General features: G+C 44.0%; 1 protein-coding gene across 1 annotated transcript; it reads left to right on the top strand.

The window, feature by feature from the left end:
- Positions 1–2,708: 2,708 nt before the first annotated feature.
- Positions 2,709–20,525, top strand: LOC117455089 (tropomyosin alpha-3 chain-like). The gene is made up of 10 exons (XM_034094450.2): positions 2,709–2,925; positions 6,202–6,327; positions 8,565–8,698; positions 9,959–10,076; positions 13,648–13,718; positions 18,343–18,418; positions 18,503–18,565; positions 18,770–18,839; positions 19,574–19,652; positions 20,292–20,525. The coding sequence occupies exons 1-10, from the start codon at positions 2,812–2,814 to the stop codon at positions 20,293–20,295; spliced, it is 855 nt and encodes a 284-aa protein (XP_033950341.1). The 5' UTR covers positions 2,709–2,811; the 3' UTR covers positions 20,296–20,525.
- Positions 20,526–22,399: the final 1,874 nt, after the last annotated feature.

Genomic DNA, 22,399 nt, shown 5'->3' with positions numbered 1-22,399 from the left:
CAGCTCGCTGATCCTCACATACAAAGAGAGAACGAGGGGGGGTGGGGAGAGAGAGTGTGTGAGAGAGGGAGGATGGGAGCAACACAACTTACCTCCAGTTTTCTCCTAGGGTAAGCATCTCCAATGTGAGCTCCAGTAGATGATCAACTTAATTCATTTTCAGTTTTTATTATTTTGCTGATACTTCAAAGCTCTCGTCTTCTCTTCACACTTTTCGCGGCACTCACACTCACAGCCAATCAGCTCTGAAATATGAGATGATGTTTTAGGTAGGCTGCGAGCGCTTTGCCCCTCTGAGCATGTGCAGTGTAGTTTTGACAATACACGTTTTTTTTTTTTTTTTTTTTTTTTTTTTTAAACCTTTATTTAACCAGATTGGTCCCATTGAGATCATAGATCTCTTTTTCAAGGGAGACCTGCAAAAACGTTCATTTTGACAGAGAGATGGGCAGCCCCACATCGCTCGAGCCGACTAAGTACGCACACTGTGGACGCTAGTCAGAAGAAGGCAGTCTGAAGCAGCTGTGCCCCACCTGCCCCGAATGACGGGTTGCATGTATGAAAATGATACGCTTACTGATTAGTGGAGCGTAGAATGATTTCTTGACACTATGTGTGATGATTGAACATGTGGAAACATGCAAAGAGAACCGTTCCTGAGGGTAGCAACAGCCTCTGAACCCGTTGGGAATGACTGTTTCTGTGAATATTAACTGTTTCACATTTAACATGAATGCTGAACAACTAGTTATACATAGCACGTCCCCCCTAATGTTAGAGGGGATTCTGTCACCAGAGACTGGATGAGCACCATCAGGCCGCACTGCACACATCACAGAAAGGTCACTGGCACAGAGACGGGGACTGATACCAGCATTCTCATCTGATTGTTGCTTTCATGGCAAATGCATTTTCCAAAATGTCCCAGAGTTCAGATCATCGATAAGGACAGAAACAAACCTCCTCAGTGATTTGGATCTTTCTTCTCTGCGTTCATGTCTGACTATTTGTGTGCACCGCTCGTCTCTTATTCTAATCCTCTGGACAATGTCAGCCAAAAGATGTTTATTAATAACCATCGGGGCCTAGAGAGGGGAATAACTGACATAGTCACCCCGTCGCCCCTGTACTCTACCCATCCCCTGGAGAAATCCAATTATAGGCATTACAGGCCAGGTGATGGGATAGGGTTACAGGACAGGCATTCCTCCCCCGTGTCAGATTGTATTGTGTTAGTTCTGTCTCACAGACTCTCACAGCATGGCCAATACAATTCATATATATGAGATATACTTCAAACATCCTCACCGTTGTTCCTACAAGTGTGAAAAAGCTGCTTTTAGTTATGAATTCAGAGCATATTTTTTTGAACAAAAACCTGCTTCTTCCTTTGAAGACAATAGCGATATTTAGTGAACATAAATGTCAACCATCCCAGGAACTCGACACTCCTGAAAAGTGAAAAAGAATGATGAATAATGCCTTCTGACGGGAAATGTATGACATCTCTGCCTCCATCAGTGCTATAACCACCTACACTCCACATGGACACATACTCGACCATCAGCATTACATCTGCACTGTGTGGGGACCAACGGAGCAAACACAAGTTGTCCCGCTCTTCTCATCGTTTCTGGACGGCTTCACTCTTACTGCTCTCATTGACATCGACCTTATAAGACCTGACATGCTTTCATCAGAACATGTTTACATTTGACTTCTAATGTATCTCATTGTGAGTTCTTCTTTGTACAGTAGATGAGTGCATTTAGCTTTCTTATCTTTTACTATATAATACATTCAAAACATTTTCTGAGACATCTTTGGTTTCCCTTTAACATACAGTAATACTGAAGTGTGTGACGCGCCCATCCAGTCCTGTTGCCCCAATGACCTAATCAGCTCATACATTAAGGGCAATGACATCTCAATATGTTCCTCACTGTCGACCCAGAACAGATATGAAATGGACCTTCAGTGACTACTATCCTAACTGCCCGCTATCTTCCATGTGTTGTGATACCCCCCCCCCCCCCCCCGCCTACATCACATGCCTCTCACTGTAGACCTAAATGGTGTCAGATGGATATGAGATTGTAACAGGGCTCTGCTCACTTAATGGCAGCAACAGCTGTTGTGTAACTGCATGGTGGCCGTACACAAAGTACAATTAAAGACAAAAAGTTTTGACAGCATACTTTTTAAGATAAAATGTATCTTCAAAAGTACTAAAAACAAAGTATCTGAGGACCTTGAAACATTTTGAAGATAACTCTCATCAACTGGAGGAAGTTCGACCTTCGTCTGGTCCGTAATATGAGCATTATGACGGACAGAAGAAGACTAAAGCACTTTTCTTTGTCATGTCTTCAGTCTAGCAACGTAGCTCAGCCTCAATTTATTTCATATTAAATCAACTATATTGATATTGTGAAATCAATGATAGTTTTCTTTCTAGTCACACCAATGTTTTACTTTGTTTTAGTTTTCCTGACATCACAAAGAAAAGAGTAGATTCAATATTAAAATGGTGTTGTACTTGTGTCTCTAAGCATGGAAACATACACAAGATGTCAGTGTGCAGGTTTACCTCTCATTTGAGGGCGGACTGCAGGGCTAGAGGAGGGTGAGTGTGTGCGGGTGAGTTAAGGGGCTTGGATGTGGGAGGGTCTGCCCCTCTGTCATATAAATGCTCTCCCTCTATCCATGTCAGAGTTTAGTGTCTCCGCCAGGCTCTCAGGTCATCCGTCCTGCACCCGTTTGTCTTCCTAACTGTACTCAGCTGCAAAAGCCCACCAGACCTCAGCCAAGATGGAGGCCATCAAGAAGAAGATGCTCATGCTGAAGTTGGACAAGGAGAACGCACTGGACCAGGCCGAGCAAGCTGAAGCAGACAAGAAGGCAGCTGAAGACAGGAGCAAGCAGGTGGGTTGTGCACACGGACACAACAACTCATATTAAACAGGTGTGAGGCAGGTACTTTGTAAGGTTCAATGCCGAGGTGTCCTTGAGCAAGGCAGCTGACCCCCATACTGCTCCCTGGATGCTGTAGAATAGCTACCCACTGCTCCCCAACCCTAACACTTCAGGAATGCCAGAGACAGCATTGTACAATGTGTGCAGTTAGGGTTGGGCTTAGGGTGGTGTACAAGATGAAGACTAAAAGGGACTTTATGCAAATCATATATATATATATATATATATCCATATTCCGTTGAAGGTCCTGTGAAGCAGCGAAGGATTCATGTCATGGGCCTTAGGGCTACCTGTCACTCCTTCAAGGGACTTTTTCTTCCACTGACCAGCTATCATAACTGAGCAGTCACTGAAGCTCATGTCTTATGTGGTCAGGAATGTGACTCTGGAAGGTTCACCAATCATTTTGAAGATGATGGTATAACCTGAAGTTATATTTTATTAGCCTTGCCGCTCTTGATCTTTACACTGGCATTGTGTATCTATTCGCGGCACATGCCATGCATAGGTCGGGACAGTCAGAGACAGAAATAATAATTCACAGTGTGGGTGTTGGCCAAAAGCTCATTTTCCAGTTCCCCATAACGTCAGGAAGCCATTTGAACAATCCATTCATGAGTGTACTTTACCGTTGGATTGGGAGAGCTAACATTACAGGGACCCTGCAGCTGTGCCAGCATGTGTTCCATGATGTACAATGGAGGACGTCTCTGTCTGAACTTGTTACCAGAGTTTTCTGTCCGTATCCGAAGAAAAGTACTTTATTAGAGGATGGTAGAATTTGAGCATTTAACCATTTCAATCTGCAAGTGGACATTCTGCCCACTCTCCTCGTGACTCGGTCCTGATTATCATTGGATACGGCTCTGAGCCGCACACAGATACTCACAATTCCTATTTCTTAATCATGAACTCTTTTGTGCAGCCTTGACTTGAATCATACATAGCACTCAGTGGTTATTAACTAACCCTCGCTGCTTCATGGGTATCTCACCATGACCCTTTTCGACTCCATCAAGTAAACATCATCATTCTCAGTGATTTCATCGATGAATCCCTTTTTACATTTTCAAAGACAATAATACAATATAAGCACACAAACTAAAATAACATAAATAAATAGAAGATACAAATGTGACAAAATCCAACTCTGACAAACCAATAAGAAAATGATACAACATGCTAAATAAAAAGATTGCACTCAAGCAGAGCATTACAACGGATCATTCAAGCAAAGACTATAGATAAGTAAGTGTTTACCTTTTATGGACATGTCCAAAAGGCCCTGACTTCTTGTTCTATGATTGGTTGTATGAGTGGAAATGTGATGGTTTATGTATGAATGTGCTCATGATGCCGCTGACACAAAACTCAGACTGAGAAAAATAGGAATTGTAAATCGAACCAGACAAACTCAAGGCTTAAGTCAGAGCTCTTTAAAGGAGGCAGAGTTGACACCAGAAGACTTCGATGCACATGCTGAGAAGTTGTTGTCGGTACTATAATTATCGAGCTATCATGCTGTCATCAAGCTAAAATAAACCTGTTTATTCTCATCAAGCTAATCCAGATCCTTTGAAGCAGTTTGAGGATTGAGTTGTTAATCCTGGATGAAGTTATTATAAAGTGTAGAACTTTGCCAAGGCCCCTTCCCTTAGTGAAACACATGGTGTGAGCCTGCAGTGTCCTGGCTGAAGCCCCACAATTCCTGCTTGGTGCCCTTACAAAAAGTATTTTCCTATACAATGAAACTGTGTTGTCAATCATGTTTGTTTGAAATGTTTCACAAATAACTTGTAGCCAAAGTCTGGGGAAGATGGACGTCAGGGCGGTATAATGTCCTGCTAAATACTGTATTAATACTCTAACTTAAGTATGATGTCCATCACTGTCACTTTGATTTACAACTTCAAAATTACTAAGGTTACAAACGTGCTTATTTGTAGCCAAATCATGATGTTCCATAACCCCATCATTGTATTGTCCAAGCAATACCAATTCGTTTGGTTTTCTTTCAATTTACAACGTTAACCACAAGTGTTAAACTGTCCAGGAGAAATGCTGTTGCATGGAATCATAATTCTGTAGGAAACAAGGTTGAGCGTTCGCAGCATGGTGGTCGGCAACAGCAGTGTCTTTAGTGAGGTTTGAGGAGCCACTGGGTTTCAGTGCTGGGTGCCAGGGAACCAATAGTGTGAAGGAACAAGGGTAGGTTGACTAGCCAGACAGCGAGCGTTAGTGACATCCTTCACACAGACATCGCTTAGAGCCACCTACGAGCCACTGATGATGCGACAGAAGTTCCATGTCACAGACCGGGAATAGTTCCAGTAGAACTATGTTGGGTAATATTGAGGGTTTCTCCTCTGGACAACAGATTACATCAATTTCTTTAAGGACATCATTGTACCCCCCAAAATAGTGTGATGCTTTCCAAACAATACAACCGTTGTCCTGTCCAAAGGACTAGAGAGGAAACTGAGAAAAAACTGAAGGGAAAAGATTGTTCTAAAGTGAACCACAACTGTAACACAGGATTGAAACCAAGGACCCTAATCCATAACACATCAACCGCTGCTGGATCACAACCTATCCAGGTGGATGGATGGATGGATGGATGGATGGATGGATGGATGGGTGGATGGATGGGTGGATGGGTGGGTGGATGGATGGATGGATGGATGGGTGGATGGATGGGTGGATGGATGGATGGGTGGGTGGATGGATGGGTGGATGGATGGATGGATGGGTAGATGGGTGGGTGGATGGATGGATGGGTGGGTGGATGGATGGGTGGATGGGTGGGTGGATGGATGGATGGATGGATGGGTGGATGGATGGGTGGATGGATGGATGGGTGGGTGGATGGATGGGTGGATGGATGGATGGATGGGTAGATGGGTGGGTGGATGGATGGATGGGTGGGTGGATGGATGGGTGGATGGATGGATGGGTGGGTGGATGGATGGGTGGATGGATGGGTGGATGGGTGGATGGATGGGTGGATGGATGGATGGGTGGGTGGATGGATGGATGGATGGGTGGATGGGTGGGTGGATGGATGGATGGATGGGTGGATGGATGGATGGGTAGATGGATGGATGGATGGATGGGTAGATGGATGGATGGATGGGTAGATGGATGGGTGGATGGAAAGTACTACAGTACAAAAAAGAATCTGTAATACATTTGAACTGTGTGTTTAATCTCTCCTACCACCACCAGCATGAAGACGAAATCCTGCAAATGCAGAAGAAGCTAAAGGGGACGGAGGACGAGCTGGATAAATACTCTGAGGCTCTGAAGGACGCTCAGGAGAAGCTGGAGGTTGCCGACAAAAAGGCTGCCGATGTGAGTAAAACAATTCCATAATAATGCACCCCAGCTAGGTGACCAGGTGCCAACCAGACACATGTGGGACAAAGAGTGTCTTTGTGTGGGACAATGTGGGAGATTTTACTGCAATGATAAGACCTAGTTTATATTTCAATATAATCTCAATCTAAACCTTAAAGATATACATTTCAATTGAAACCATAGCTTCCGGAGTAGTGTATATTTAGATCGGTATTTTCTTTATAAGCCAGGCATTTCTTGTGAGTTGTGTATGTAGTGTAGCTTAAAGTCCTATTCCCCTCCATGCACAATTGAAAAAAGCGGTGTTAGAGTGGAGGTACAGTAGTCGGTTGTTCACCTCGTCTGTTTCTGTGACGCACGGTAAACCTTTAAATATAACTTTTAAAGGTTTATAGAAATATAACCTTCTCACAGCCCCGGAGCCCTGAACTGAGCCTATGATAAAAGCTGTGATGCTGCCAGTGTAAACCTGGCCGGGCTGATTCACTGCTTCGCTGTTGCATTCCATTCCCATCATGCTCGGCGTGGACTCCTCACAGCTGTCGGGGGGGATTCAGAGCTCTATTTTGGCCATGATGTCAGCCGGGCAACCTTGACTGCAGGCTTAACAATGGTCCAAGTCCATTTTAGGTATATCGTCCAGTCCTCCCGGGACACAGTATGTATTTAGTCTGTCTCCTTTTGTAGAGAATGAATTATTACTTTCCAGAACTGCTCTACTTATAGAAATTAAAGTTCAGTTAAATGTCTCTGATGTTTTGTGGGATAGCTACCACAGAATAAAAATGTGGTACACTGCTTACAGCAATAAAAGCACAGACTTCTATGCTTATAACCAGTGGTGGGAAGTAACCAATTTTGAGCTAATTATACTTTACTTGAGTATTTCCATTTCATGCTACTTTATACTTCTACTCCACTACATTTAAAAGCGAAATCATGTAATTTTACCAATAATTTATTTAACACTTTTAAGAAAATGCATCTCTTAAAATGAAACTAGTGGACTAACTAATTCTTAAAATAGTCTAATTATTAAAATGTTACAATCAGAACAGTAAAACAGAACAGTAAAATGCTTCTTGATGCACTCACACTAACTAGAAATGTCACAAATATAATACATAATGATATACACACATATAAGGCACAATCATTACTTTGTATACTTTAAGAACCTGCTGATAGTACTTTAGTATTCTTATGTAAGATTTTGAATGCAGGACAATACTTGTAATTAAATATGTACAACAGTGTATTGGTACTGTTACTCAAGTAAAGCCTCTGAATACTTTTTCCACCACTGGTTATAACGATAGTTTCTTGAAGCAGCAGCGATGGTGATTACAATCTGAAACATTGCAGTCTGGAATCTGTTCAGCTTCAGAGTCGTTGCTCAGCGATGTCTCTCAGTCTTCATATAGAAGCCCGGCTGTCGGCTGCATTGTTCTGCCTCCAGAGAAGGACTGGTACAAATACCATGTCAGGGCGTGGCATTATGTCAAGATGGATGTCAAGGGGCTCTTTTTTAATCAAATCAAACTTTATTGATATAGCACTTTTCATACACAAAGGTAACTCTAAGTGCTTCAAAAATCAACACATAGATAATTTACAAAATACAATACTATCTCCCCCTCCCAGGAATAACCAGAACAACACAAAGCTTTGTGATTGAAGAAAACCAACGCAGAACGGAAAAAAAACTGGTTTCAAATAAAAATAATAAAAATAAATGGTAAGGAATAAAATATGAATACAATCAGAATAAAATAAGAATAAAATGCAACCCTGTCAAGAGCCAATATGTTAATATGTTATCGTTGGGATTTATTTAAATACAACATACATTAAGAGATTTCAAATCTTTAGTATTGACCTTGTTCTATTTAGCTGCGGTTCCCCAAACACTCTCAATGTCTTGCCATGGTAATGTTAATGGCAGGCAGTTACGTGTAACAAGTCAACTCCCCTATGAGGAGAATGCAAAAGCTTCCACACATACTGACGACCTTGGTGTCATGACTTTCTGATCTGCAGTCTAAAGGGTCATATTCAGCCTCTTAAAACCAGATATGCAGATCCTCGGCAAGCAACACATTTCCATAAGCTACCGTGTGTGAACACATCCTATGTTGCTTTACATTGGCTTCAGAATACATATACAATGAATATGCATTGGCATTAGCAACAGTGGTTTTCTATGATCCGTCCTGACCGCGTCTGCTCAGGCTGAAGCAGAGGTGGCCTCCCTGAACAGACGCATCCAGCTGGTGGAGGAGGAGCTGGACCGAGCTCAGGAGAGGCTGGCCACCGCTCTGCAGAAGCTGGAGGAGGCGGAGAAGGCTGCAGACGAAAGCGAGAGGTGAAACATGCTGTGATTTAAGACACAAATATATCCAGCCCCTTCAGGAGTCACAGCAGCAACGGAAATAAGAGTTACACATAGGATAGAACATCGTTTAACAGTATGAACAGTGGTGTAAAGTTACTAAGTAGATTTACTCAAGTACTGTGCTTGAGTACAGTTTTGAGATACTTGTACTTTACTTGAGTATTTACATTTGATGCTGGATGAATGATGTGGAATATAACCAAGTGTTGAATCAGACTTTAGTTCCACCTGGAGTAAATCCACCAGCTACCATGCAGTCTACAAAGTACTTCAGACTAGCTGCACCTTCACCAGCTACCCTGCAGTCTACAAAGTACTTCAGACTAGCTGCACCTTCACCAGCTACCCTGCAGTCTACAAAGTACTTCAGACTAGCTGCACCTTCACCAGCTTTGAGAACACTTTCATGATCAATCATTATAAAACATATCAGATATATTATTCTGAAATGGACCAATCAAACAACGACTACTTTTACTGTCTTTCACTATATTTAGATGAGAATACTTTTCTACTTTCACTTGAGGAACATTTTGAATGCAGGACTTTTACTGTAACAGAGTATTCCTACACTCTGGTACTTCTACTTTTACTCAAGTACAAGATATGAATACTTCTTCCACCTCTGAGTTTGAATAAACACAACAACAATAATATGGGACAACACAGAGTAGCTGAGCTTACACATATTCAGATATTTATTAATACATATCTGTACATATCTATGTGCAAGTCTTACTTACTACTAACTAAACTATGAGACTGATTAAGAATCCAGCACTTTTAATGACCTGTTGTTGATGGTCCTGCACATACGGTGCGGTGCAGCTGGTCAGGTCATGTGGCATGCATCGATTGGTTTAGCAAGGGATCATAATGTTACAGCAGACTTCCACCAGATGTAAATGAACTAATTCATCAATCTATCAAAGAATGTGTTCTTTGTTGTTTTGAATTGACAAATAAATACTAAAATTTGACACACACTGAGTAACATGTTCCTCAACAGACTAAGACTAGGCCTACAACTAAATCAGGTGCTGATATTAATACTGTCTCGCATAGCATTAAAGCTCACATAATATTGACAGTCTGCTAATAGCATTCATATATCAATGCATGTTCTTCTGCTACATAGGAAGCTATTCATATGCACATTGTTTAAGAAAGCTTTTTCAATTTTGAAAAGTGTGTATGCTGCAAGAAATAACTAATGTTTTGTGTGTGCAGAGGCATGAAGGTGATTGAGAACAGGGCCCAAAAGGATGAAGAGAAGATGGAGCTTCAGGAGATCCAGCTGAAGGAGGCCAAACACATCGCAGAGGAGGCCGACCGCAAGTATGAGGAGGTGAGTGTTCTGGGGGTTAGGGTTACTGCACGAGGTGGGGGCTGAGACACTTCAATGGAGACACTTCTTCAGGAACCCAAAAAGTCATCATCTGAAAGGACTTTTCTTACAGTATCAGTCATCGTATTTGATTTATATCTGTAGCCCAATATTACCATTAACACATTTGGCTTCAGGGGGCTTTACAGACTATACAGTGTCCAACCACCTCTGTTCTAAGGAACAATTCCCCCCCAAAGGAACATATTTCACAAACCTCAGAAAGAGCAACAGAGGAAGGATGGTCAGGTAGATGTGCAAAATAATGTGTACAGAATAAACAAGATAATAAAGTGCACATTATTCAAACTGTATATATTTTTTTTGACAGTATTTAGCCATACGGCCATTGTTGTGGTGCAGTAAAAAAAACCTGGAAATAGGTTAACATTTTAACACTGCAGGTTTCTTCTGAACGTGTCTTTGGTTAGAGGTATGAACTCCGGTAACACAAGCAGAAGAGATTCAAACTCGTCAGTAAATACCTCACTGGTGAACGTCTGAAGCTTCCGTTAGTCTTAAAACAGCGGTTGCTCACAGGTGTCTAAATGAGACGACTAAACGTCATCACGCCGAACATTAGCCACCTTTAGCTTTGTGGTGCATGGTGACGTGAAGTCATGTTGGCCTACAGAAACATCCTGTCTCTGCCCCCCCTGTTACGAACTCAGGCACTTAGGACCCAATTGCACGACCCGGGAGACAGAGGTCAAGTATTGTAAGATACTTTATTTTTTCATGAATAGCAAAAATGAACAAAAAGGTAACCACCAAAACTCTAGTCGAGATGACAAAAAACAGAGAACAAAAAATGAAAGCGCTCACGCAGTGAGGAATCAAAAACCTTTCAAGAGTACCAGGAGCATAGACCTTACCATGACAATAGACAAGACGAACTGACACTGAACACTGGGAGACAGGGGAATTTAAACACAGGGTAACTAGACACAGGTGGGAACAATCAGGGGCAGGGCTGACACTGATGAGCACAGGAGACACACAAGGAGTGACAGGTGAAAACAATCAGGAAATTAGACACACCAGGGAAACTAACGACAGACATGAAAACACACGAAAAAAAGACCAGACAATATACAGGGAGGAAACATGACAAGGAGAACGGCAAAACACCCACACCTAGACATAGAAACGTGACAGAACCCCCCCTCAAGGGACGGATACTAGACGTCCCTAAACAAAAACAAAAATCCAAAACGTCCAGCAGGGTGGGTGGAGGGGGTCCGGAGGACGGGCCTTGACTGACAGCCCAGGGCAAGGCAGAGTTCAAAGAGGGGGTCTCGGGCGGACGGCCCAGGGGCAAGGCAGAGTTCAAAAAGGGGGTCTCGGGCGGACGGCCCGGGGGCAAGGCAGAGTTCGAGGAGGGGCGATGACCACAGCTCTCAGGGGACCGGGCAGGAGCCGGTGTTGACCGGACAGGAACCGGAGCCGGTGGGACAGGTGATGTCGAGGCCTCCAACGAAACAGGACATAGGGTTGGCAGGACCCCCGGCAGAAGAGTAGTCGGCGGGGCCTCCAACGGCACAGGACATAGGGCTGCCAGGACCCCCGGCAGAAGAGTAGTCGGTGGGGCCTCCAACGGCACAGGACATAGGGTTGGCAGGACCCCCGGCAGAAGAGTAGTCGGCGGGGCCTCCACCGGCACAGGACACAAGGTTGGCAGGACCTCCAGCGGAACCTCCCACAGCACACGAGTAGGGACTTGAGTGGAGACTCGAGAGGACACTTGAGTCGACTTGAGAGATGACTTGAGATGGATCTTGAGCGGGAACTTGAACGGAGACTTGAGAGGGGACTCGAGAGGGGACTCAAGAAGAGACTTGAGAGGGGACTCGAGAGGAGACTCGAAAGGAGACTTGAGAGGTGACTCGGGAGGTGACTTGAGAGGTGACTTGAGAGGTAACTCGAGAGGAGACTCGAGAGGGGACTTGAGAGGTGGCTTGAGAGGGAACTCGAGAGGGGACTTGAGACGGTCGGTACGCCGACAGGACACGGGGAGCTGGCGTCGGCTGGAGAGCCAGCAGGAGACGAGGTGCTGGAGTCGGCCGGTACGCCGACAGGACACGGGGGACTGGCGTCGGCTGGAGAGCCAGCAGGAGACGAGGTGCTAGAGTCGGCCGGTATGCCGACAGGACTCGGGGAGCTGGCGTCGGCCAATGAGTCAACAGGTGACGAGGAGCCGGAGTCGGGAACATGACTGCTGGGGCCGATACTTGAGCCGGAACTGGGGCTGGAACCATGGCTGTATAGGCCAGCTCTGGAGCAGGGACCATGGCTGCATGGGGCGGTTCTGGAGCCGGAAACATGGCTGTAAGGTCCGGAGCTGAAGCAGGGACCATGGCTGCTGGGGCCGCCACTGGAGCCGGAACCATGGCTGCTGGGCGCGGAGCAGAAGCCTGGACCCTGGCTGTGTAAGCCAGGTAATGGAGTATGGAAGCATGGCTGCGTGGGCCAGTACTGGTGCACGGATCCATGGCCTTGTAGGCCGGTTCTGGAGCCGGAACTGGGGCTGGAACCCTGGCCTTGCATCTCTTAGGAGTCTTTTGGAGGCTTCGTGGACCTCCAAACGCCAGACCAGACCCCAAGAAAGGGTCAGAACATGAAGACTGGCACTCAGGGCTACGTGAGAAAACCCTAAGCCACTCGGGCAACAAGCTCCAGAGCCAGGGCTTTCGAGCAACCTCCTGACGTGCCTCCTTCAACGCAGCCTCTCTATCCCTCTAGATGAGGCGCCTTTCCACGTGTAAAAAATGTACTCCAGAGAGTATCTAAGACGTTCCGCCTGTAGCATCAAAAGGGCTGAGTCTGCTGGGTCCATAATGGTCAGTTCGTTCTGTTACAAACTCAGGCACTTAGGGGGTAGGACCCAATTGCATGACCCGGGAGACAGAGGTCAAGTATTGTAAGATACTTTATTTTTTCATGAATAGCAAAAATGAACAAAAAGGTAACCACCAAAACTCTAGTCGAGATGACAAAAAACAGAGAACAAAAAATGAAAGCGCTCACGTAGTGACGAATCAAAAACCTTTCAAGAGTACCAGGAGCATAGACCTTACCATGACAATAGACAAGACAAACTGACACTGAACACTGGGAGACAGGGGAATTTAAACACAGGGTAACTAGACACAGGTGGGAACAATCAGGGGCAGGGCTGACACTGATGAGCACAGGAGACACACAAGGAGTGACAGGTGAAAACAATCAGGAAATTAGACACACCAGGGAAACTAACGACAGACATGAAAACACAGGGAAAAGAGACCAGACAATATACAGGGAGGAAAACATGACAAGGAGAACGGCAAAACACCCACACCTAGACATAGAAACGTGACATGACATAATAATCCTGACACCCCCTGAATATTAAGTCACAATAAGATAGCTCAAACTGACAAGTCCACATACTAAACTTTCACTGGGGATTGTCAAAGATTTGATTATGTTATTTATGACTCTGTTAAGTATGAAAACTCATAGCATAAACATATGTAATGCTTTTGTCCAGGTGGCTCGTAAGCTGGTGATTGTAGAAGCAGAGCTGGAGCGCACAGAGGAGAGGGCGGAGCTTGCGGAGGCGTGAGTATCTATATAATGGCCATTTATTTGAGTCTGTACAAGTATTTTGGTTCAAGTTCAAGGGTCATTTATTGTCATTTCACAAATCAGGGTTCCACAACGAAATGCAGCTGTGCTCTCTAAGTCAGTAAATCATGTATTTGCTTTTGTGAAATGTGATCAGAAGTTGATCATCTGAAGCATAGAAGCTGCTCTGTGGGCTGGTGGTACCGCAACAGATACTTCTTACACACTTTCCAAAACCTTCTCACATGCCCCTTTCACACCAACGCGTTTACAGGGCCGGCTCGGAGCTAGAGCCTGAAAAGCACCGGTTTTTCCTCTTCATACCGCAGCGGCGCCGCCTCTTAGCTCCGGAATCCGGTTCGTTTCCAGCTCCAAAAAATTGTCGGTCTAGCAAGCAAGATTCCGGAGCTAAGAGGTGGTGCCGCTTACGTCTCTCTTAGGTTGAGGCGGGGACAGGGGCATGGGCGGGATCAACCTCCTGAAGATAAGTCTTGAATTTCGCATGTGAAGTTCGTAAAGTTCCAAGTAAAGTCGTCCCTTGTAAAGTTGTCCCTTATAAAGTCGTCCCTTGTAAAGTTGTGAAGTCGTCCCTTGTAAAATTGTAAAGTCGTCCCTTGTAAAGTCGTCCCTTGTAAAGTTGTAAAGTCGTCCCATGTATAGTTGTAAAGTCGTCCCTTGTAAAGTCGTCCTTGTAAAATCGTCCTTGTAAAGTCGTAAAGTCGTCTCTTGTAAAGTCATCCCTTGTAAAGTTGTAAAGTCGTCCCATGTAAAGTCGTTCCTTGTAAAGTCGTCCCTTGTAAAGTTGTAAAGTCGTCCCTTGTAAAGTTGTAAAGTCGTCCCTTGTAAAGTCGTCCCATGTAAAGTTGTAAAGTCGTCTCTTGTAAAGTTGCAAAGTCGTCCCTTGTAAAGTTGTAAAGTCGTCACTTGTAAAGTTGTAAAGTTTTCCCTTATAAAGTCGTCCCTTGTAAAGTCGTCCCATGTAAAGTTGTAAAGTCGTCCCTTGTAAAGTTGTAAAGTCGTCCCTTGTAAAGTCGTCCCTTGTAAAGTCATTCCTTGAAAAGTCGTCCCTTGTAAAGTCGTTCCTTGTAATGGCGTTCCTTGTAAAGTCATCCCTTGTAAAGTCGTCCCTTGTAAAGTCGTAAAGTCGTCTCTTGTAAAGTCGTCCCTTGTAAAGTTGTAAAGTCGTCCCTTGTAAAGTCATCCCTTGTAAAGTTGTCGCTTGTAAAGTCGTCTCTTGTAAAGTCGTCCCTTGTAAAGTCATCCCTTGTAAAGTCGTAAAGTCGTCTCTTGTAAAGTCGTACCTTGTAAAGTTGTAAAGTTGTCTCTTTGTAAAGTCGTTCCTTGTAAAGTCGTTCCTTGTAAGTCGTTCCTTGTAAAGTCGTTCCTTGTAAAGTCGTCCCTTGTAAAGTCGTTCCTTGTAAAGTCGTCCCTTGTAAAGTTGTAAAGTCGTCCCTTGTAACGTCGTCCCTTGTAACGTCGTTCCTTGTAAAGTCGTCTCTTGTAAAGTCGTCCCATGTAAAGTTGTAAAGTCGTCTCTTGTAAAGTTGTAAAGTCTTCCCTTGTAAAGTTGTAAAGTCGTCCCTTGTAAAGTGGTTCCTTGTAAAGTGGTTCCTTGTAAAGTCGTTCCTTGTAAAGTCGTCCCTTGTAAAGTCGTAAAGTCGTCTCTTGTAAAGTCCTTCCTTGTAAAGTTGTAAAGTCGTTCCTTGTAAAGTCGTCCCTTGTAAAGTTGTAAAGTCGTCCCTTGTAAAGTTGTAAAGTCGTCCCTTGTAAAGTTGTAAAGTCGTCCCTTGTAAAGTCGTAAAGTCGTCTCTTGTAAAGTCGTTCCTTGTAAAGTTGTAAAGTCGTCCCTTGTAAAGTCGTTCTTTGTAAAGTCGTAAAGTCCTCTCTTGTAAAGTCGTTCCTTGTAAAGTTGTAAAGTCGTCCCTTTTAAAGTCGTCCCTTGTAAAGTTGTAAAGTCGTCCCTTGTAAAGTCGTCCCTTGTAAAGTCGTTCCTTGAAAAGTCGTCCCTTGTAAAGTCGTTCCTTGTAAAGGCGTTCCTTGTAAAGTCGTCCCTTGTAAAGTCGTCCCTTGTAAAGTCGTAAAGTCGTCTCTTGTAAAGTCGTCCCTTGTAAAGTTGTAAAGTCGTCCCTTGTAAAGTCATTCCTTGTAAAGTTGTCGCTTGTAAAGTCGTCTCTTGTAAAGTCGTCCCTTGTAAAGTCGTAAAGTCGTCTCTTGTAAAGTCGTACCTTGTAAAGTTGTAAAGTTGTCTCTTGTAAAGTCGTTCCTTGTAAAGTCGTTCCTTGTAAGTCGTTCCTTGTAAAGTCGTTCCTTGTAAAGTCGTCCCTTGTAAAGTCGTTCCTTGTAAAGTCGTCCCTTGTAAAGTTGTAAAGTCGTCCTTTGTAAAGTTGTAAAGTCGTCCCTTGTAACGTCGTCCCTTGTAAAGTCGTCTCTTGTAAAGTCGTCCCATGTAAAGTTGTAAAGTCGTCTCTTGTAAAGTTGTAAAGTCTTCCCTTGTAAAGTTGTAAAGTCGTCCCTTGTAAAGTCGTTCCTTGTAAAGTCGTCCCTTGTAAAGTCGTCCCTTGTAAAGTCGTCCCTTGTAAAGTCGTTCCTTGTAAAGTCGTCCCTTGTAAAGTCGTCCCTTGTAAAGTCGTAAAGTCGTCTCTTGTAAAGTCCTTCCTTGTAAAGTTGTAAAGTCGTTCCTTGTAAAGTCGTCCCTTGTAAAGTTGTAAAGTCGTCCCTTGTAAAGTTGTAAAGTCGTTCCTTGTAAAGTCGTTCCTTGTAAGTCGTTCCTTGTAAAGTCGTTCCTTGTAAAGTCGTCCCTTGTAAAGTCGTTCCTTGTAAAGTCGTCCCTTGTAAAGTTGTAAAGTCGTCCTTTGTAAAGTTGTAAAGTCGTCCCTTGTAACGTCGTCCCTTGTAAAGTCGTCTCTTGTAAAGTCGTCCCATGTAAAGTTGTAAAGTCGTCTCTTGTAAAGTTGTAAAGTCTTCCCTTGTAAAGTTGTAAAGTCGTCCCTTGTAAAGTCGTTCCTTGTAAAGTCGTTCCTTGTAAAGTCGTCCCTTGTAAAGTCGTTCCTTGTAAAGTCGTCCCTTGTAAAGTCGTCCCTTGTAAAGTCGTAAAGTCGTCTCTTGTAAAGTCCTTCCTTGTAAAGTTGTAAAGTCGTTCCTTGTAAAGTCGTCCCTTGTAAAGTTGTAAAGTCGTCCCTTGTAAAGTTGTAAAGTCGTCCCTTGTAAAGTCGTAAAGTCGTCTCTTGTAAAGTCGTTCCTTGTAAAGTTGTAAAGTCGTCCCTTGTAAAGTCGTTCTTTGTAAAGTCGTAAAGTCCTCTCTTGTAAAGTCGTTCCTTGTAAAGTTGTAAAGTCGTCCCTTTTAAAGTAGTCCCTTGTAAAGTTGTAAAGTCGTCCCTTGTAAAGTCGTAAAGTCGTCTCTTGTAAAGTCGTTCCTTGTAAAGTTGTAAAGTCGTTCCTTGTAAAGTCGTTCCTTGTAAAGTCGTTCCTTGTAAAGTTGTAAAGTCGTCCCTTGTAAAGTCGTTCCATGTAAAGTTGTAAAGTCGTCCCTTGTAAAGTCGTCCCTTGTAAAGTCGTCCCTTGTAAAGTCGTCCCTTGCCTTCCATTTCGTTTCGTAAGAGCATAACTAAAGCGAACAGCGCTTCAATACAATCGGCCAGTGTTGTTGTTGTCGATGTGAGTGATTTCCGCACGGTTTGGCTTTTATGAAGCAGGCACGTAAACGGTTACGTCATGATGCAAACGATGCACCACCCCGACTCTGTGTGGTGTGAACAAAGCGGGAGCAGAAAAGCGAAACCGGAGCTGAACCAGAAAAGCTCTAGCACGGAGCTACAACGGGAAAAGCGCTGGTGTGAAAGCCGCAACAGAGGGCCTCTGGAACTGCCAGTCAGATTCCTAGAGGACTCAGTTCCCCTCCGTCTTTGCCTCCCAGCACCCTTTGACCTCCCTGCTCTCTGAGACTTGGGTCACATCAGAAAATCCCCCGGCTGCTCTCTCCACAGCCTTCACTCTTTCTGTCCTCTCACCTCACGGCAGATATGCCAGTCCCCTCTGGCTCACTGACTCACAGAACCATCCTAAGGGAAGCTGAAAGGAAACGGTGGGAGGCAAAACACCATGACAACCTCTTTCCCGATCAATCTCTTCTCTCCTCTTTCTCTCTTTCTGCAGCTAAAAGCACATTCTTTCAATCTAAAATGCAATTGTCCCTCCTCCTTGGTGCACGCTCCTTGGTGCACGCTCCTGTACTGTTAGCGCCGGAGCCTCGCAGCGGGGAAACTGTGGCGCGCATAGTTGCGCCGCATTTGCACATAAGACGAATTGCGCCACATGAGAGGAGGCCCCCTCCGCAAGGTCTGCGCAGTCTGCGTGATCTGCATGTAGGGAGGGGCGGGCCGGTGTAATGGCATTCATTCCCGCTGCATTAGATACTGTCTGTGATGCAGCGCCCTGTTATACCGCATTTCTGTATTATAGTAATGGTTTCTATAGCCGTGACGTCATAATAATGGTATTAACAGGTGGATTTATTTAGGTAGGACACTACTGAAGGCCTAGGGGTGAAATGCACAGCCCACTACTTTTGTCCAAACTAATCTTTTTTTCTCCTTCCTTCCTTCCCTTAACCCTAAACTAGTAAATGTGCTGAGCTGGAGGAGGAACTGAAGAACGTCACCAACAACCTGAAGTCTCTGGAGGCCCAGGCTGAGAAGGTAGTGACAGAGAAGAGGATTGTGACATCATCATCAGGTCATTAACATAAATCACAACCTGACTAATCTTCTTTCTCATTACAGTACTCTCAAAAGGAGGACAAGTATGAGGAAGAGATCAAGATCCTGACGGACAAGCTGAAAGAGGTGAGGAAGAAGGAGTGATGACTAGAAGATATTGTAAACCCTCTATTTAAATGGCAGTTCCTTCATTAAAATCCATTGTACAATCTACAGTTGTTTAGTAAAATGTGAAGAAAAAAAAAAAGTTGACGTGCCAATGCATATTCAGTTAATCGTTGACCGCACATGTATTCTGATTTGACGCTGACTCATGCTTTGTCTCCTCAGGCTGAGACCAGGGCTGAGTTTGCAGAGAGATCTGTGGCCAAGCTGGAGAAGACTATTGATGATCTGGAAGGTACAACATTCATTACTCATTGAACCAGTAACTAACTGCATCCTTTAAATAGACTTAAGAAAAAAAAGGAAACGACTATACATAACAACGCTGAATTTGGACACATGATTTGAGATGTGGTGATAGCAGTCGTCTGCTTTGAGCAATAGCCTACGAGCTTAACCATAACAGGAAGTATGATGACAGCGACTCAAAGTCCTACAGAAGACAAGAGAAGAAGCTGAGTTGTATTATTTAGGTGTTATCACAAGATTTTTTAAAGAAATTAATAGTTCATGGGAAATGGTTGCAAGGTGACAAAGGCATTTGTCAGCTTAGGTTTGCAATTGAAATTGTGGATTTCATTCAGTGTTTACAACAAAAATGGCTACATTTTTGGAACAATTGCTAAAAACCTACAGTATAGAAAACGATATGTTACATTGGATGGACACTTTTTCCATCAGTAAGAAAATCGTGAGCATTTTTCCACTTGTGTCCAATTCTGTTTCCAATTCCAATTCAAATATTTTGAATTCCTGCCACGACCAATAACAGTTACAGCTTTTCTAGATTAGTTAGGCTTACTTTTGGCATTTTTACATTCGCTCGTTGGAAGTTTTTGCTAATTGAGAATTTTCTATAAAATGTCCATCCATGACTTTACATGTATTTATATTTCATATTCATATTCCACAATTCCAATAATTTCCTCTCTTATTTGTGTCCCTTTTCCTTTGCAACACACCTTTCAGATGAGCTGTATGCACAGAAACTCAAGTACAAAGCCATCAGTGAGGAACTGGACCACGCACTCAATGACATGACCTCCATGTAAGTACTGATGTGTGTCATTCCAGTGGGAATCTGACTTCGCCTGCGTGCTTTTAGGGGGAGGTCAACATGTACAAAGGGTGAGGAATGAAGAGGATCTAGTAAATAAGACCGTACAGTACAGTAAAGGTCTACCTTGTTTTTAATTCACAGTATTTCCTTTAGTCCGTAGACAGTCACAGTCTTACAGGGGACAGAGCGCAGGGACAGAGGACAGGGACAGAGCGCAGGGACAGACCTGCTTCAACACCACCCCCTGTTGGCAATACAAACTTGCTTTGCAGTTCTCAGGAATTTGCTCTGGCAGTCATTTCAAGTCAAATCAAATCAAGTTTTATTTATAAAGCACATTTAAAAGCGATTTTTGGTCGAGCCAAAGTGCTGTAGGCTACATGTAATAAAAACACATTACTACAATCACAATAAAAGACAATACATTACAACAGATATATAAAAAACACAGGGAATAGTCAGGAGATGTATCAGTGATGTCACCATTTGTTGTCTTTGAGAAACAAGCCATGACTCTATTCCTCTACAACAGACCTGTAACAGCCTTCTGCTGCCTTCTTGTGTTGCTTCCATCACTAATGCGGACACACACACTTCATCACTGTCTCTTGTTTCTTGTGTCTTCAGCTAGACGTCCAGAAGCTCCACCATCCTGTCCTGTCGTGGTTTCAAGACTCTGCACCCAACCCCCGTTCTTTTTATCACATGTCATCTCTCTTTCCTCATTCCTGGTAGCCTTTGTTCATTGTTTGTTTTCTCTGAAGGAATGTTGTCCGTCTGAATTCACTCTTCATCGTACTTCTGTATCACCTCTGTTCTGTACCAGAGTAAAACAAGAGAGGGGAGAAAGCTCGAGTTACTGCTGTGTCTACGGCTGCTTTTATTATTCACTGAGCCACAAGTTGCTGCTGATCAGAGTTGTAATAATATTACTTTGTCGGTAACGGAGTAGTGTAACGCGCTACTTTTATAATCCAGTAATCACACTACAGTTACTAACATTGCCCCGACACGCGTTACTTCGTTACTTTCTAAAATCAGTCATAATCAAACCTCAACAAACACCTGCAAAGAACACATGCTAGGTGAAGCTAACGCACATAGCTGTTGTTTATTTATATCACACACACGTAGTTCTTCTTCTCTGTTTTCCGGTTGTTGCTTGTTTTGAATGACGAATACACACTACCGCTGCCTGCTGGTAAGGAGAGTTATTGCCACTCACGCATGCGCAGTTCGTACGTGCTCGGCTGAAGTCTGGCTCCAGTGCAACACATGGCCAACACGCAGGAGAACACGCTGACGCAACAGCGTGAGCAGAGATAGACTGCGCAAAATATACAGATAGCAGGAGACAGAGGACAGCCACGGTCAGATAGCAGGAGACAGAGGACAGCCATGGTCAGATAGCAGGAGACAGAGGACAGCCACGGTCAGATAGCAGGAGACAGAGGACAGCCATGGTCAGATAGGAAAACATTCAGGAGCTATCTGGATCAGTCTTATGCGTGAACTAAAGAGAACATTTGAAACTTTAGCAGTCTGCGTGATCTGCCTGTAGGGAGGGGCGGGCCGGCCCTGAGAGTAAAGTAACGAGTAAAGTAACAAATTACTTTATGTAGATAGTAACGAAGTAGTGTAATATATTACTTTTTTTTAAAGTAATATGTAATATGTAATATATTACTTTTTTTTAGTAACGACCCCATCTCTGCTGCTGATGAAACATGCGTGTGTGTGTGTGTGTGTGTGTGTGTGTGTGTGTGTGTGTGTGTGTGTGTGTGTGTGTGTGTGTGTGTGTGTGTGTGTGTGTGTGTGTGTGTGTGGACCCAAATGCTGGAGACAGAATTTCCTGCCAGAAACTACCCTTATTTAAAGGATCGGTCAAGACAAGGCAAGACAAAGCAGAACGGAACCTCCTGATGTTTGAAGAACAAGAATCCGACTAAGACTAAACAAGAGCCAACACAAGCAGAATGGGGGGGTGCAGGTGAACAGAAGGTCAGGTGGCTGCAGGGCTGATGGGGAACAGATGGAACTGATACCATCATTGGGACCAAAACTTGTTCCCATTGACTAACATTAGCCGCTTTCACACCAAGTACTTTGCCGTACTTAGTGCCGGCACTTATTACCCCAGGGCACTAAGTACCAATCGCGTTCACACCAGAGTACTTTTCCCTGAGGGAAGATTACGCAAATGAGCTGCTGACGTCGCTTCGTCTTCTTCTGCTTTGGGTTTACTGGCAGGCCGCAAACAACCCGAAGTCCCCGGAGTTGGGGAAGGCTTCAGTAGAAGCTGCTGGGACTCCCAGCAGCTTCTACTGAAGCCTTCCGAGTAAATCGCCAGAACGCGGACACCTCCTCATCTCCACCGCTCCCATGTTTTCTTTTGTGTTGCCATGAGTTAGTCTCTCTGCCTTTCTGCGCTGGGCGAATGCTAATGCTAATAATGCTAATGCGAGGATAATAAAATGGCGGCTTCACAAAACTTTTTGGGAGTTTTACGGGGCGTGGTTTGCAATCCACCCAGCCAATAGAAATTGGTACTTTTTTGCTACTGCAGGCACTGAAAATGGGGGTAAAAGTTCCCGGCACTAAGTACTCTTTTTGGTGTGAACGCACCGAATGATCGAACAGGCAGTTACATTTACCTCCGTTTTTTTATCATTTCACGAAAGTAAAACTACATAAGTTCTGTTGACACAGAGAAGTACCTAGAACATCTGGAATGA

The sequence above is a fragment of the Pseudochaenichthys georgianus genome, chromosome 11, assembly GCF_902827115.2.
Source record: "Pseudochaenichthys georgianus chromosome 11, fPseGeo1.2, whole genome shotgun sequence".
NCBI lineage: Eukaryota > Metazoa > Chordata > Actinopteri > Perciformes > Channichthyidae > Pseudochaenichthys > Pseudochaenichthys georgianus.
This window is presented reverse-complemented; position numbering and strand designations above follow the sequence as displayed.

Coding starts and splice junctions, on each gene's coding strand:
- LOC117455089 (XM_034094450.2), top strand. CDS start 2,812: ATGGAGGCCATCAAGAAGAAGATGCTCATGCTGAAGTTGGACAAGGAG. Junction 8,699..9,958: donor GCTGCAGACGAAAGCGAGAG/GTGAAACATGCT, acceptor TTGTGTGTGCAG/AGGCATGAAGGTGATTGAGA. Junction 13,719..18,342: donor AGGGCGGAGCTTGCGGAGGC/GTGAGTATCTAT, acceptor ACCCTAAACTAG/TAAATGTGCTGAGCTGGAGG.